The sequence below is a fragment of the Chinchilla lanigera genome, unplaced genomic scaffold (genome assembly GCF_000276665.1).
Source record: "Chinchilla lanigera isolate Chin_1 unplaced genomic scaffold, ChiLan1.0 scaffold00005, whole genome shotgun sequence".
In the NCBI taxonomy this organism is placed as follows: domain Eukaryota; kingdom Metazoa; phylum Chordata; class Mammalia; order Rodentia; family Chinchillidae; genus Chinchilla; species Chinchilla lanigera.
In genome coordinates this window covers 12,183,995-12,196,842 of record NW_004955406.1, presented here as the reverse complement: position 1 = coordinate 12,196,842, position 12,848 = coordinate 12,183,995, and the positions used below count along the sequence as shown (strand labels likewise).

General features: G+C 44.2%; 1 protein-coding gene across 1 annotated transcript in view; it reads left to right on the top strand.

The window, feature by feature from the left end:
• Positions 1-2,159: 2,159 nt before the first annotated feature.
• Positions 2,160-12,848, top strand: part of Myoc (myocilin, trabecular meshwork inducible glucocorticoid response) — a 12,569-nt gene continuing 1,880 nt past the window's right edge. The window contains exons 1-2 of the mRNA XM_005374847.1: positions 2,160-2,858; positions 11,826-11,951. Of these exons, the coding sequence (XP_005374904.1) occupies positions 2,297-2,858; positions 11,826-11,951 (688 nt within the window). The 5' untranslated portion in view covers positions 2,160-2,296. The remainder of the gene's footprint in view (positions 2,859-11,825; positions 11,952-12,848) is intronic.

The window sequence follows — 12,848 nt, the reverse complement described above, 5'->3', positions numbered from 1 at the left end:
AATTATTAGACTTCTTGCCTCTGATACAGCTCCTTGATGGCTGTGATGCCCAGACTGAGCCACAGCTGAGAGCTGATGAAGAGGGACAGAGTGTGAGGGAGAAAGACAAAGATTCATCGAAGGGCAGTGGAACCGAGGAGAAAGGAATTACAGCTCATGTGATCCTGGGTGACAGGAAGCAGGCTGCACTGTGGAAAGAGAATGGAAGGGAAGACCTCATTTCTAGTACTACTTTCTTCCTTTAGAAGCAAAGCAATCCTGAGCAAGTCACAAAGTATCAACTTGAGACAGGAGTGTTAATTATGGTTCTCTTTATTGGATATTCTTTTCCTTCATAGAGTGGCAGCACAGGGATTGTCTTAGTCCTTTTAATAGAAAAAGACAAAACAAAACAAAGAAACAATAATCACCACCAATGAGAAAACATTCCTAAGAGTGAAGCCAAGCAGATTCAAACCTAGCTCCTGCTGACTAGGCGTCTGGGAAAATCATTTCGGTGATGTTGCAAGCTGCCTCAGGAACTGAGAACAGTAGCCTTCATCCGGGTAAAGAGACGATTTGTAAATGCCTCACGTTCAGGTTTAATGTTAGAACCACTTGAATAAGAATAGAATCCTTAGGCAAACTGTGTTTATTCAGTCTTAAGCTAAATCTGCCAGTGCACATATGAAAACACAAATATTAAAGATGTTACAGGTATTTGGCAAAATGTAACTGTTCATCCAACCATTATCTGTAGTACCTATAAAGCTACCACATGCATATTGATTTGCATGAACTTGTTACAGTTCTTGGTATATTTGGTGGTTTTTTCCACCTGTTTTATTGTTGTTTTGAAGGGGTTCTCTGAGTCTGTGTGTTTTCTTATGAGATAGGGTCTTGCTATGTTACCCAAGCTGGCCTGGAACTTGGGCTGAAATGGTCCTCCTGTCTCAGCCCTCTGAGAAGTTGTCACTAAAAGTGACCACTGCAACCCAGTTTTGTGTCTATTAATGGTTTTTTTGTTTTGTTTTTGTATCGGGAATTGAGCTCAGGTCCTTGCTCTTGCCAAGCAGGCGCTTGTGCCGCTGAGCTATATCCCCGGCCCTATGTGTGTTAATGTTATGCAGGGTTCATCAACTTACAGCCCAGAAAACCCATGAATTAGAGGGAAAGTACATAAAATCTTTATTTTCATTACCTTCTAACTAAATTTAACACTTTACTCCCTTATGAATGTAGCATAAACCCAAAATTAATGATACCCATAATTTTATCCCTACCATGAGAAATCAACATTTTATATCAATTACAGTTGTTACTGATATCATGAAATACTGTTTATACTCAAAGCTTCTTTGAAACTGAGCTTTCTACTAGATTTTGTTTTAATCTGTTAATACAAAGCACATAGATATCCCACATTTTTAAAATTTGGATAATCAGAATTTAATATCGTGCATTTCCTTTTCAACCTTACCATTTTATACATTGCAAAATACCTTCCTGAGAAAGATTCCACAGGTTTTACCAGTAAGGTTTATGGTGAAGTGTGTGTGAAAGCATACACACACACACACACACACACAGGGTAGAAACTGTTCAGCAGGCCAGCGCTGATATTGGTACCTGAGAGGCAGGAGTACAATTGCAAAGTTTTCCTAAAGATACGTCCACATTTGTTTTCAAGCTAGGAGGGGCAAAGGAAGAATCCTGGCTTTCAGCAGCTTCTGTGGGGATGCCTGAAGCCTAGGAAGGACCTGCACTTATTTTCTGACTGGTAGTTCTCACAGTCCCTGCTGCAGGGACAGGACTAGGTCTTAGGCATGTCGTTGTCCCTGGCTCCTTGCACACTTCCGGGCACAGAGCAGTCTGCCAAGGGAATGGAAATATAAACTAGAAATCTTGTTTGTGTTCCTACGGGATGAGGTACGTGTGTATGTGTGTGTTGGCAAACATTTGTGTACAAGAGTAGAAATCTAGGGAGTATCATCGGGTCGGGGGTGCCTATGGTGGGCATTCTTAAAAAAAAAAAGAAACTCCAAGCAGACTTCTGGAAGATTACTTTCTAAGAGTCTAGCTGGCAGTGTGGGAGCAACCCCCCTGTGCACAGCTCCACCCAGCCTCACGTGGCCACCTCTTTCTCCCCCATGCAGGGCTGGCTCCCCAGTATACATAAACCTCCCTCGGGCTCAGGCAAGAGCCAGGAGGCCCACCCGTCCAGACACCCGTGGGGCAGCAGAGCTTTGCCGAGGAAGCCTCCCTCAGCCTCTGTACTGAGGCTCTTCCTTGTCCTTGCTCCAGCTGCAGGCCCAAGATGCCAGCTGTCCAGCTGCTGCTGCTGGCCTGCCTGGTGTGGGGAGCAGGGGCCAGGGCAGCCCAGCTCCGCAAGGCCAATGATCGGAGTGGCCGGTGCCAGTACACCTTCAGTGTGGCCAGCCCCAATGAATCCAGCTGCCCCGAGCAGGGCCAGGCCATGGCGGCCATCCAAGACCTACAGAGAGACAGCAGCACCCAGCATGCAGAGCTGGAGTCCACCAAAGCCCGGCTCAGCTCCCTGGAGAGCCTCCTCCACCGGCTGAACTTGGACCAGGTTGCTGGGCCCCAGGAGACCCAGGAAGGGCCACAGAGGCAGGTAGATGCCCTGAGGAGGGACCGGGACCGGCTGGAGACCCAAGCCAGGGAGCTGGAGGTGGCCTATAGCAACCTCCTTCGGGACAAATCAGCACTGGAGGAAGAGAAGAGGCGACTGGGGCAGGAGAACGAGGAGCTGGCCAGGAGGCTGGAAAGCAGCCTCCAGGAGGCGGCGAGGCTGAGACGGGGCCAGTGCCTCCAGGCCCGGGTCCCCTCTCAGGACATTCTGCCAGGCGCCAGGGAAGGTAAGAGTGTAGGGGGCGCGTGACGCGGTTCCTGGTGACCTGTTGTAGGTGCCCCGGCTTCCCTTCCTGCCTTCTCCTTTCTCCCAGAGATTACACGTCTAGCACAAGCTAGCTGAGTTGAGGAGGGCAAAGCAAACATGTTTATCTATTTCTAGTAATTTGGCTCAAAAAGCTAGGGTCGGTGAATGGTTCTAACTTGTTTTGCGTATCCATGGCAAGGTTCCTAGTCCTTAGCAAAACAGCAGAGGACCAGGGGGAATGTACCCGGCGTTTGGTCAGTAGAAAGTGGTCAGCTGCTCTTTTTGGAAAACTATCATGTTTTTGAATCTTATTTCTGCCTTTTGGTACTAACATGCCCTCTATTTATGAGATGATAATAGATCTATGAAAGGATAATAAATGATGGGGTTTTCTGTTTTTAATATCCTTTGGCAAAATAATGAGATAGTAACTCTGTTAGTTCTCTCAATGTTGTTTTAGAAGTTGTCTTTCTCCTTGTTCAATATGAGAACCTCGACCTTTAAGTTCTAAGACAGCTTTAATCGGGTGCTTTTCTGCTCATCCTGGCCCTCACCTGCTTGTGAGTGGGGGTTAAGGAAAGGGCACGCTCTTCTCATTAGCGGAGAAACAGTATGTGTGTCACTTCTTTGTGCAAGTTGTGCTCTCAAATATTCACTGTTTACTAAGTTTTCTAATCATGAAAAAACAAGCATGTCCAGTTGGGGTACAATTAGTCTAAATTCTTCAACATTATGAAAGAAAGAGGGGCTGGGGATTTAGCTCAGCGGCAAAAGCGCCTGCCTGCCAAGCGCAAGATCGTGAGTTCGGTTCCCGGTACCGGAGAAATACCAAAAAAAAAAAAAAAAAAAAAAATGAAGGAAGGAGATTAGAGATTAATTGGGTCAAAGAAGATTATGGTAAGGAAAGAGATATGGTAAGGAAAAGCAGTGTATAGTCCTTAAATCACTCCTGCATGGAGAGGGGGAAACTACAAGGGATTAGGTGAGGTAATTGATGACATTTGAGCACAGACTGTTTATTAGATTATGTTATTGTCTGCATGTTTCATTTTGGGGGGTGAAATAATAGGATTATTATGAAGAGGAATATCTTCCGGCCAGGGATATAGCTCAGTGGCACAAGTACCTGCCTGGCAAGCGCAAGGTCCTGAGTTCAATTCCCAGTACCAAAAAAATGAAGAATATCCTTTTTCTAAGAAGATTCATGCTCAAGTCCTTAAAGTTGAGGTGTTAGGGTATTTGCAGCTTGCTTTAGAATGATTCAGTAAAGGGCTGGGGATTTAGCTCAGTGGCAAAAGCGCCTGCCTGGCAAGCACAAGGTCGTGAGTTCGGTTCCCGGTACCGGAGAAAAAACCAAAAAAAAAAAAAAAAAAAAGAATGATTCAGTAAAGACTAAACAGAGAAAAGGAGAAGAGGCAAAACAAAGGTAGAAAAATAGTAACAATGGTGAATCTCAGTGAATGGTACACGGGGTGTTTACTTGGCAGTCTTTCCCTTTTACTGTAGGTTTGAAAACCACCAAAATAACATGATGGGAAAATACCCAACTCTGAAAAAAAAACACCCTTTCTACACAAAAGGTAAAATCTGCATAGGAGTAGGAGGCCACTCCTGGTTGTGGCATGCACAAGTTGTTTAACTCTCTGCATCTGCATTTCTTATTCACAGCAAAACAAAGAAAAGTTTTAAATAAGCAATAATTCTTGTGGGGTTCAAATCAAATATTATAATAATCCAACATGGCTAGAATTGGAAATGGTCCAATTCTGAGTTTTACAACTATGGAAAGTGACCTCCTAAGATGCTAAGGAATCCCAGGGTGCACAATCAGGCCAGTGACTTGAACTGGAGTCTGTGAGGATAAATGAAGAGTTATTGCTACTATTAGTTTTATGAAGCATTAACTATTTCAAACTGTTGGCTGCATAAAGTGACACACTCAACAAAAAACTCTGTGTGGATATGTGGAGTGTGTATGTATACAAAAATAGAGGCAATGTTTTAAAATTGTCTTGTGGTCATTTAGCACATCTTTGGGGATTCATTAGATGGGTTGTCTAATTTTGTATTTCTCTGTGTCCCTTCTGGCTGCTCTACTTTGGAAGCAGGGAAATATCTCATTATAACGAATTACAAACTTGGAAGTTCTTTTTAGTAGCAGATCATCTTCAAGCAGGAAATTACATTAGAACGAGAATGCAGGACTGGAAAGAGACCTATCAGCATCCAGTGCCACCAGCTCACTTTTGCAAGTGTCAAAAATGAGGCCCAGAGGTTATGCAAGTAGTCTACAGCCACCTAGCCACTTAGTGACAGTCCTAGAACTAGCATTCTGCCCTCTCCCCCTAAGGATCAGTGACCTGCAGGGCCCCTCGCTGACCTCTAGTTTATAAACCCTAAAAGACAGAAAAGTACAGAAATGCTTGGAACAAAAGATCTGTTTCACCATCCTAGATTTGGGGACATATTTTGAGGGGCTGGAATTTAAGTGTGGACAGGAGTGCCAAATCCTGAATGCTGAGGTTTGTGTGGCTTAGATAAAGATAAGGCCAAGAAGGTGGGATTTTCCTGACCCCACCCATTGTTCAAATTGTCACCAGCATTTTCTTTATTATTGATACAGCAAGCTAGTTCAATGAGACAGGCACTCACAAGAAAACCAAAAAGGCAGGAATGAACAAAGTTTTACTGAGCCGGCTGACGGACAGTCTCTAACCAGGAACCAGAGAGATGTCTGCATCCATCTGGGTCTCACCTTCGTTTTAACCATTACCTCATTTTTGGGAATCTTACAAGAATGTCACACAATTATCACAAAGTTTACCTCTCCCAGAAGCTGTCAGACAGCCAGATTCCAGATGACCATTGCAGTTTAACTTTTAGCCTACTTTCCAATTTGTCCTGTTTGTTCTGTTCCCATTTTATGACTCTGCTCTCCTTTAAGTGAGTTGATGACTAACCAAAGGGAGAGGGTGAAGAGTGGGGTCAACTACAGCTTAAGTGAATTTAAGTGATTTCTCTTAATATGGAGTTAAAAAAGAAAATGGAGTCTCTCTTGCCCTGTCATTATGTAGTTGTCACATTGAAAAAAAAAATCTCCCTTGAATTAGGGAAATCATTTGTTGGTACATACATATATGACAGGAAACATCACACACACACACACACACACACACACACACACACACACACACACACAAATGCAAGCCCAAAATAGGAGAAAAATTCAACTTAGCCTTAAGATAAATTACAGCTGTTATTACCGTCCTGAGAAAAATCCCACATCTTCCCCTGCTCATCCTCTCCCCTAGGTGGGTCCCCTAGGAGCTGTGCCTGGGGTGAGGGCTTGTGTGAAGTGGTTTCAATGGGCCAAGATCCCTAAGAGGAAAAACAGGGGATAAGAGGCTGGGGATATAGCTCAGTGGTATAGCATCTGCCTGGTAAGTGCAAGGTCCTGAGTTCGATTCCCGGCACCAAAAAAAGAAAAGAAAAGAGAAAAGAAAAACAAGGGATGAGGAAGAGTTATTAAAAGAAGGAATTAAAAAGGGACCTTCTTAATTTGGTCATCATCATGGGCAATAAAGCACAATGCCGCCCATCAGAAGGCTGCCTAGAATGTGCAGAAGAGGGGAGCTTTATTCCTGGATGTACTAAGGGCTATCGGTCCCTTGGGGCATATTGCTCATCCATGTACATGGCTGTGGGTGCCGGGCTAGTTCTTGCAGACTTCCTGTGCAGTCAGAGAAGCTGGGGCAGGTAGCAAGCACCACCTGGGAAAATGTGGACAGGATGGGGTGACCAGAGGTGTCTGACACAAGGCTGCAGATTTCCTGCCCTCCCCCTATAGGGTTGGATGATGAGCCCTCTGGATTATTCTGCAGACCAGCCCAGTGCCTGGTGGAGTGGCCACCCAACAAATGGAATACAACTACACAGGGCTTCTTTTGCTTGAGTCCCATCATTTTAAAATGTCCATGATCAAAATGTCAAAATATATATAATATTTCTACAACGCACATTGATCCTGTGGGTGGTGCTTGTCAGAACAGCACCCAGGACAAGAGTCTATTAGTCAGTCTTCACCCTCTTAAAGCATTTGTGATATCTGTAAACCCAGTGACAGTCTTCTCTTTCTTTAGTCTCATCATTTAAATAAGAATGAGCTTTTCAAGGCATGATAGCAAATACTTGCAAAAATCATTAAAATGCCATTTGCATATGGATGCAGATGAGTTCCTAAGTTCTGTTTCTATGTCAAGCTCTCTAGATCTACCATATGAGTCCAGCAGAGGTTAGGGCAAAGCGTGCAGAAAACTTCTAAAAGTTTTAACAGATATCAAAGGACTACTGAATTTTAATAACAAAACAAAGCCAAGCATAGTAACCTAGGCCTGTGATCCCAGCTATTCAGGAGGCAGAGGCAGGAGAATGGCAAGTTTGATGCAGGCCTGGGCAGCTTCGTGAGACCCTGTCCAAAAATAAAAATAATTTACGAACCTCTAGGGGAATAACTCAGCACTCCCTGGGTTTAATCCCCAGTACTCGTCCAAAAAAGTCCTAAAATCTTTAACTATCTGGTACAATAGTTAATATTTTCCTAATCTTTTTTTGTTTTTTCTCCACATTCAGAATGAAATGTTAGATTTTGAAACATTCCAGAGGATTTTGAGCTTTGACATATCTCTATTGAGGACCATATTACTTGTAGTTTAAGTAATTTTCAGGAAAACCTGATAATATTTATGCAACTCAAAATAATAGGGCTCAGAGAGGTTGGACCATTTACCCGAAGTCCCACATCCCAGACATAGCAGGACCGAAGTAGGAAGCTACACCTTCTGGCTCAGTCCAGGGCCCGCACACAAATGCATCCCTGCTTTCAGTCCTCACGCCAGATGGCTCTGCTTCGGGAGTCTGCGTGTTGCCAGGTGCTCCTGGCTGACCGGACCAAGAAGCAGCCAGTAGGTTCCTAATCCAGCCATCCCACTTGCCAGCTGGGAGCTGGCCCTGCAGTCATTCACTAAGTCTTTCCCTGACATTATGTTTTACTGTGGTTCTTGTTTACTCCAAGGAACACGTGTGGGGTGTGGTCCTGGCAAAGAGCAAGGAAAGAGGGAGGGAGAGCTGAAGGGTTTCCTACTCTGAGTCTTGGGGGCCATGGTGTCATCAGGGCAGGAACTCCACCCTGGCCAGGCATCTGTACCACTCTTCTCTGGCAGTGGAGATGGAAGAGCCGACGGGATGATTGGACGCTGGGTGTGGAGCTGGGAAATTTGTTTATTGGGCAACTCACTGGGATCTGACCTGAGCACTGGTAACGGGTCCCTCCCCAGAGTCCTGAACAACTGCCCAGTCTCCGGGAGCAGTCTAGGCCCAGTGAGGCAGGGAAACACACAGGGAGGTTTTGTATAAAGACTTATCGACTCTGATGAACAAAACTGTAAGCTATAAGTAAACTTCCTGCGGTTCCCTTGGGCTAAAGCAGGTGTGTTGGGGGGTAAACTTCAGGGTGGGGTCAGAGCTCACTGGGGAAGACGGAGTTTGGCTGGCCAGAGAGCAGAGATGGGGGCAGGTCTGCAGCTGCAACAGGAACCCTCCCAGTAGAGAGGCACCCTATGGCCTGGGGTTCAGGCAGAGTGGAAGCGAGTGAGCAGAAAGGCAGGGAGTCTGGTTTCCTTGTTGAAGGGCTCTGGCAAGTTTGTGGCCAAGATGAGGTTGCCAAGTCACAGAGGAAACATGTTCGGGGTCAGTGGCTGGGTCAGGGCTCTGCTGGATGTGCTCACACACACAGAGATGACCAGACCAGGCCAGGGAAACAGATTTCCCTTCTTCCATGGTGTCCCTCTGGGCCTCCCTATTGCGAGAGTTCAACAGTGGCCTCACTTTAAAGGAGAAATAGACCTTGTTTTTCAGAGAGCTTATGTGGACGTGATCAGCTCTGGGAGGCAATAAAGACGTCTGTAGTGGACACAGCTTCCCACCACAGGTAGTAGTAATGGACTTGCAAAACATGGGCTCAGGTTCCAGCCCCATCACTTGCTGGCTGTGTGGTTTTGTTTGGATCCAAAGTGGCTCCCAAAAGGCTCATGAGTTCAGAGGTGAGGCTTCTGGAAGGTGATTGAACCATGGTGGCTGTAACTTCACCAGTAAATTAATCCATTGATGGGTTCATGATTAGACGGTATCATAGAAAGTGACAGAAACTCAGAAGGTGAGGCTCAGTAAAGGAGTAGGTCATGGGGCTGTGATCTTGGGCACTGTACCTTATCCCTGGCCTTTCCCTCTCCCGCTCTCCCCTTCCTGGCTGCTCTGAGGGGAGCAGCTTCATTCCTCCTCATCTCATGCTCCTCCACTCTGATGTTCTGCCCACCACAGACCCAGAGACAAAGGTGCTGGCAGCCATGAACTGAACCTCTGAAACTGTGAGCAAAATAAACCTTTTCTCCTCTAATTTGTTTTTCTTAGGTACTTTGTCACAGCAACAAAAAATCTCACACACCGTGTGGCCTTGGGCCCGTCATTAGCCCTTCTGAACTCCGCTCCCCTTCAAACATGTGGATAACAGGGTTCACCTGCAAAACTTATGTGAAAGACAGGTCATGAATAGCCAACAGCAAACACAGCACCAGGGTCACAGCAGACACTTAGTAAGTAGTGACAACAGCTAAACTTCATTAGGTAGTTAGCGGTCCTTACTTTATTTCTTTAAAACTTCAAAGGCACCAGATCACATAATTTATATAAAAATTCTTTCAAATATCAAAGGAACGATCCATGTCTGTGGATCACTTTTCATTCTCTCTCTCTTCCTCTCTCTCTGCTGTTTTTCATTGCTAAGTATTTTAGCTATCTCTAAAGAAGTCTTCAGAGTAAATACCTAGCTTTTTGATTATTAGTTTCTTTCCACTTCCTTCATTCCCTCTGTGGCTAAAGAAGGCATTTCTTAATTTTCTTTTCATTGTGCATCCTTACTTTTGTTTGGTTTTTCTCTGGTACTGGGAACTGAACTCACGACCTTGCGCTTGCCAGACAGGCGCTTTGCCGCTGAGCTAAATCCCCAGCCCCTTTACTTTTGTTAATGGACATGTTTTTCTCAGTAAGTCACCAAATCACATAATCATCCTAGCTTCAATCACTGAATAAAATAGCTTGTGCAGGTGCATAGAGGAAGGAGGTGTGAGGTGCAGGGGTGGGGTGGCTCACAATTTCCCGCACCTGGCCACTGAGGCCCAAGGCTGAAGGCCAGAAGCCAGAAGGGGCGGGTTTCAGGCTTTTTGACAGCACCACCCCAGTACTTCTCTCATGGCATATGGCCTGTGTCCGGCTTCTGGATGCAGAGAGGCAGTGGAAACAATGAATGGAAGAGTACTGAGCTGTCCTCCTTGTTTGCAATGGTCCAAGAAAAGGCACAAATGAAAGAAAAATGACCAGACCCAGAAAACCTGTTCAAGGACCTGATTTTGAGAAACGGCCCTATGTGGACATCAAAATCACTCAGAGTCCATAGTTCACAACTGGGTCCACTCTTGGTGTTGTACATTCTGTTGGTTTGCACAAACATACAATAAGTACCTACTATTAGCGTGTCACACAGAGTCATTGCATTGCCCTGTAAATCCTCTGTGCTCCATACATTTCCCAGGTAACAACTGATCTTTCTACCTTCTCCACAGTTTTGTCTCAAACTACGTGTGTGTGGTGCTGGGAGGCCTTGAACCTAGGGCCTCTGCATGCTAGGCTACCACTTTGCTGCTGAGGTACAGCCTCATCCATCAAACTATGTGTGCAGTGGCAATTTCCTCCTGATCTCTGGGCCTCATTCTACCTGAACAGTAATCGAACCTACATTTAAAAGCCAATCCTATTCCTTGTGGCCATTGCTTCAGCCTTAGATGTAAGAACTGCTGTAAGATCAGAATCCTAAGCAAAATAGGAGTGTGTGACACACTGGCATGACTTGAGGTCTAACAGCATCACACATACGTCTTTCCTTTTGCACTACTCAGACCTTTCCCAAATCCCCATGGGAACCCTGCACACACACTCTCTTCCTTAAGGAAAATGGGCCTAGAAATGAATCTGACAGAACATTTCCATATTAATGTAATACTTAATATGTTACTAACAATGTATTTCAAAATACCTAGAAAGGATTTTGAATGTTCCAAACAGAAAGAAATATAAATGTCCAAGGTGATAGATACACCAGTTTTTTTTTTTTTTTTTTTGGCTTTTTGTGACAGGGTCTCATTAAGTAGTCCAGGATGGCCTCAAACTTATGATCCACTTGCCTTAGTCTCCCAAATGCTGAGATTACAGGAGCATGCTTGTTACACCCTGAGCTGGTTATTACACATTCTATATGTGTATTGAAAAGTCACACTGTATCCCATCAATATATACAGCTATTATGTGTCAATTAAAAATAAGAATATATGTTGAAAACAAAAAAGCTTAATATGTTACTTCTTATAAGATATTTGCTATGACAAAGAAACACCCTTAAGTCAAATAGCACATTGTTAATTGTTGAAATTCAGACATGTGAAAAAATGCTAAGAACTGTTTTAATACACCTGAAATCACACCCTGCCTACTCTTAAATCAGCCCTTCTAGTGTAAATTATTTTAACTGTGTAAAGTCCTATTTTGTTTTGAATATCCAACTCTGTGCTAAACACATTGATATTCAGTTTATTTTTTGTGAGGTCCTAAATTATGGAATTTTTCAAATAGTCACAAAATTGGAAAAGAACGAACGCCAGTGTAGCCAGCACCCCAGCAGTAGTTGTATCACACTTATCTTCCCTTGCCTGATACCCTACACCAGCCTCCATCACTATCTTAAAGCAAATAATCAAAAGTCATATTTGGGGAGCCTATATAAATGCTACCCTCTACAGGGCCATTTCTTTTCACAATACAATTTTGTCTCCATTTCATATAGTTTCTCAGTGGAATCTGGACAGTTTGGCCTTCCAAGAATTGAAGTCAGAGTTGACTGAAGTTCCTGCTTCCGGAATCTTGAAGGAGAGCCCGTCTGACCGTCCCAGGACTGAGGAGGGAAACAATGGTATGAAGTTAGATTTCCTCCCTCTTGAGTCCGCTCTGTCTTTGTTTGGTGTATTTAGTTCTGTGTCCTGAGTTGAGATAGCTTAAACAGGGTGGAGCTGGGAGAACATCACTCGGAGTAGAGGCTGGGAAAGGTGAGGAAGAGAACTCCTGTCTGTACTTTTGTCAGGGCAGGCGTGTGGGAAGTCAGCCTTCACTGAGCTAACTGCAGCTGACAAATCAGTTTTTTCATGTCTTCACCTTAGGGCCAGATACAGAGCACACACTCTCTCAGCATGGCCTCTTGTTAACAGTATTTTATTGCAATCCCAGCAGTGTGGGTGTGGGGTTTGGGGGCAGAGGCAAGTTCGAGCCCAGCCTGGGCAACTTAGTGAGCCCTGCCTCAGAATTAAAATAGGACTGGGGATGTAGCTCAGTGTGAGGGTCTTGGTGTTAATACCCAGTACTGAAAAAAGAAGAAAACAAAAACTCTGGTTTCCAGAAACGGTGATGTCCATGTTATTGACGATGACTGCTCACACTGGTGGGCATGCCTGGGATGACGGTTATGAAATATTTAAAGTACAATTCTCTGAGACATGAGTCTACCTTCTATGGGGTAGGAAACAGAGTCTACCTTCTATGAGGAAATTGAAAGCACCGCTTAAAATGGAGATTTACTTTGATTCGGCTATATTCAAATTTTCAACCACCACTTCACCATATTTAAAAAATTATATTCAGGTTGTATTGTATTACAATGAAGTATAAACTGGGACCTATCCCTCTGAGCTTTAAAAATAGTTATATAAAGATTATCCTTATAATGATCTGATTTTGTCTATCTTTTAAATAACAAAATAAAGAAGTCTTGAAAGTCAGAGAGAGTGTGATTGGAAATAGTATATATATTTAGATA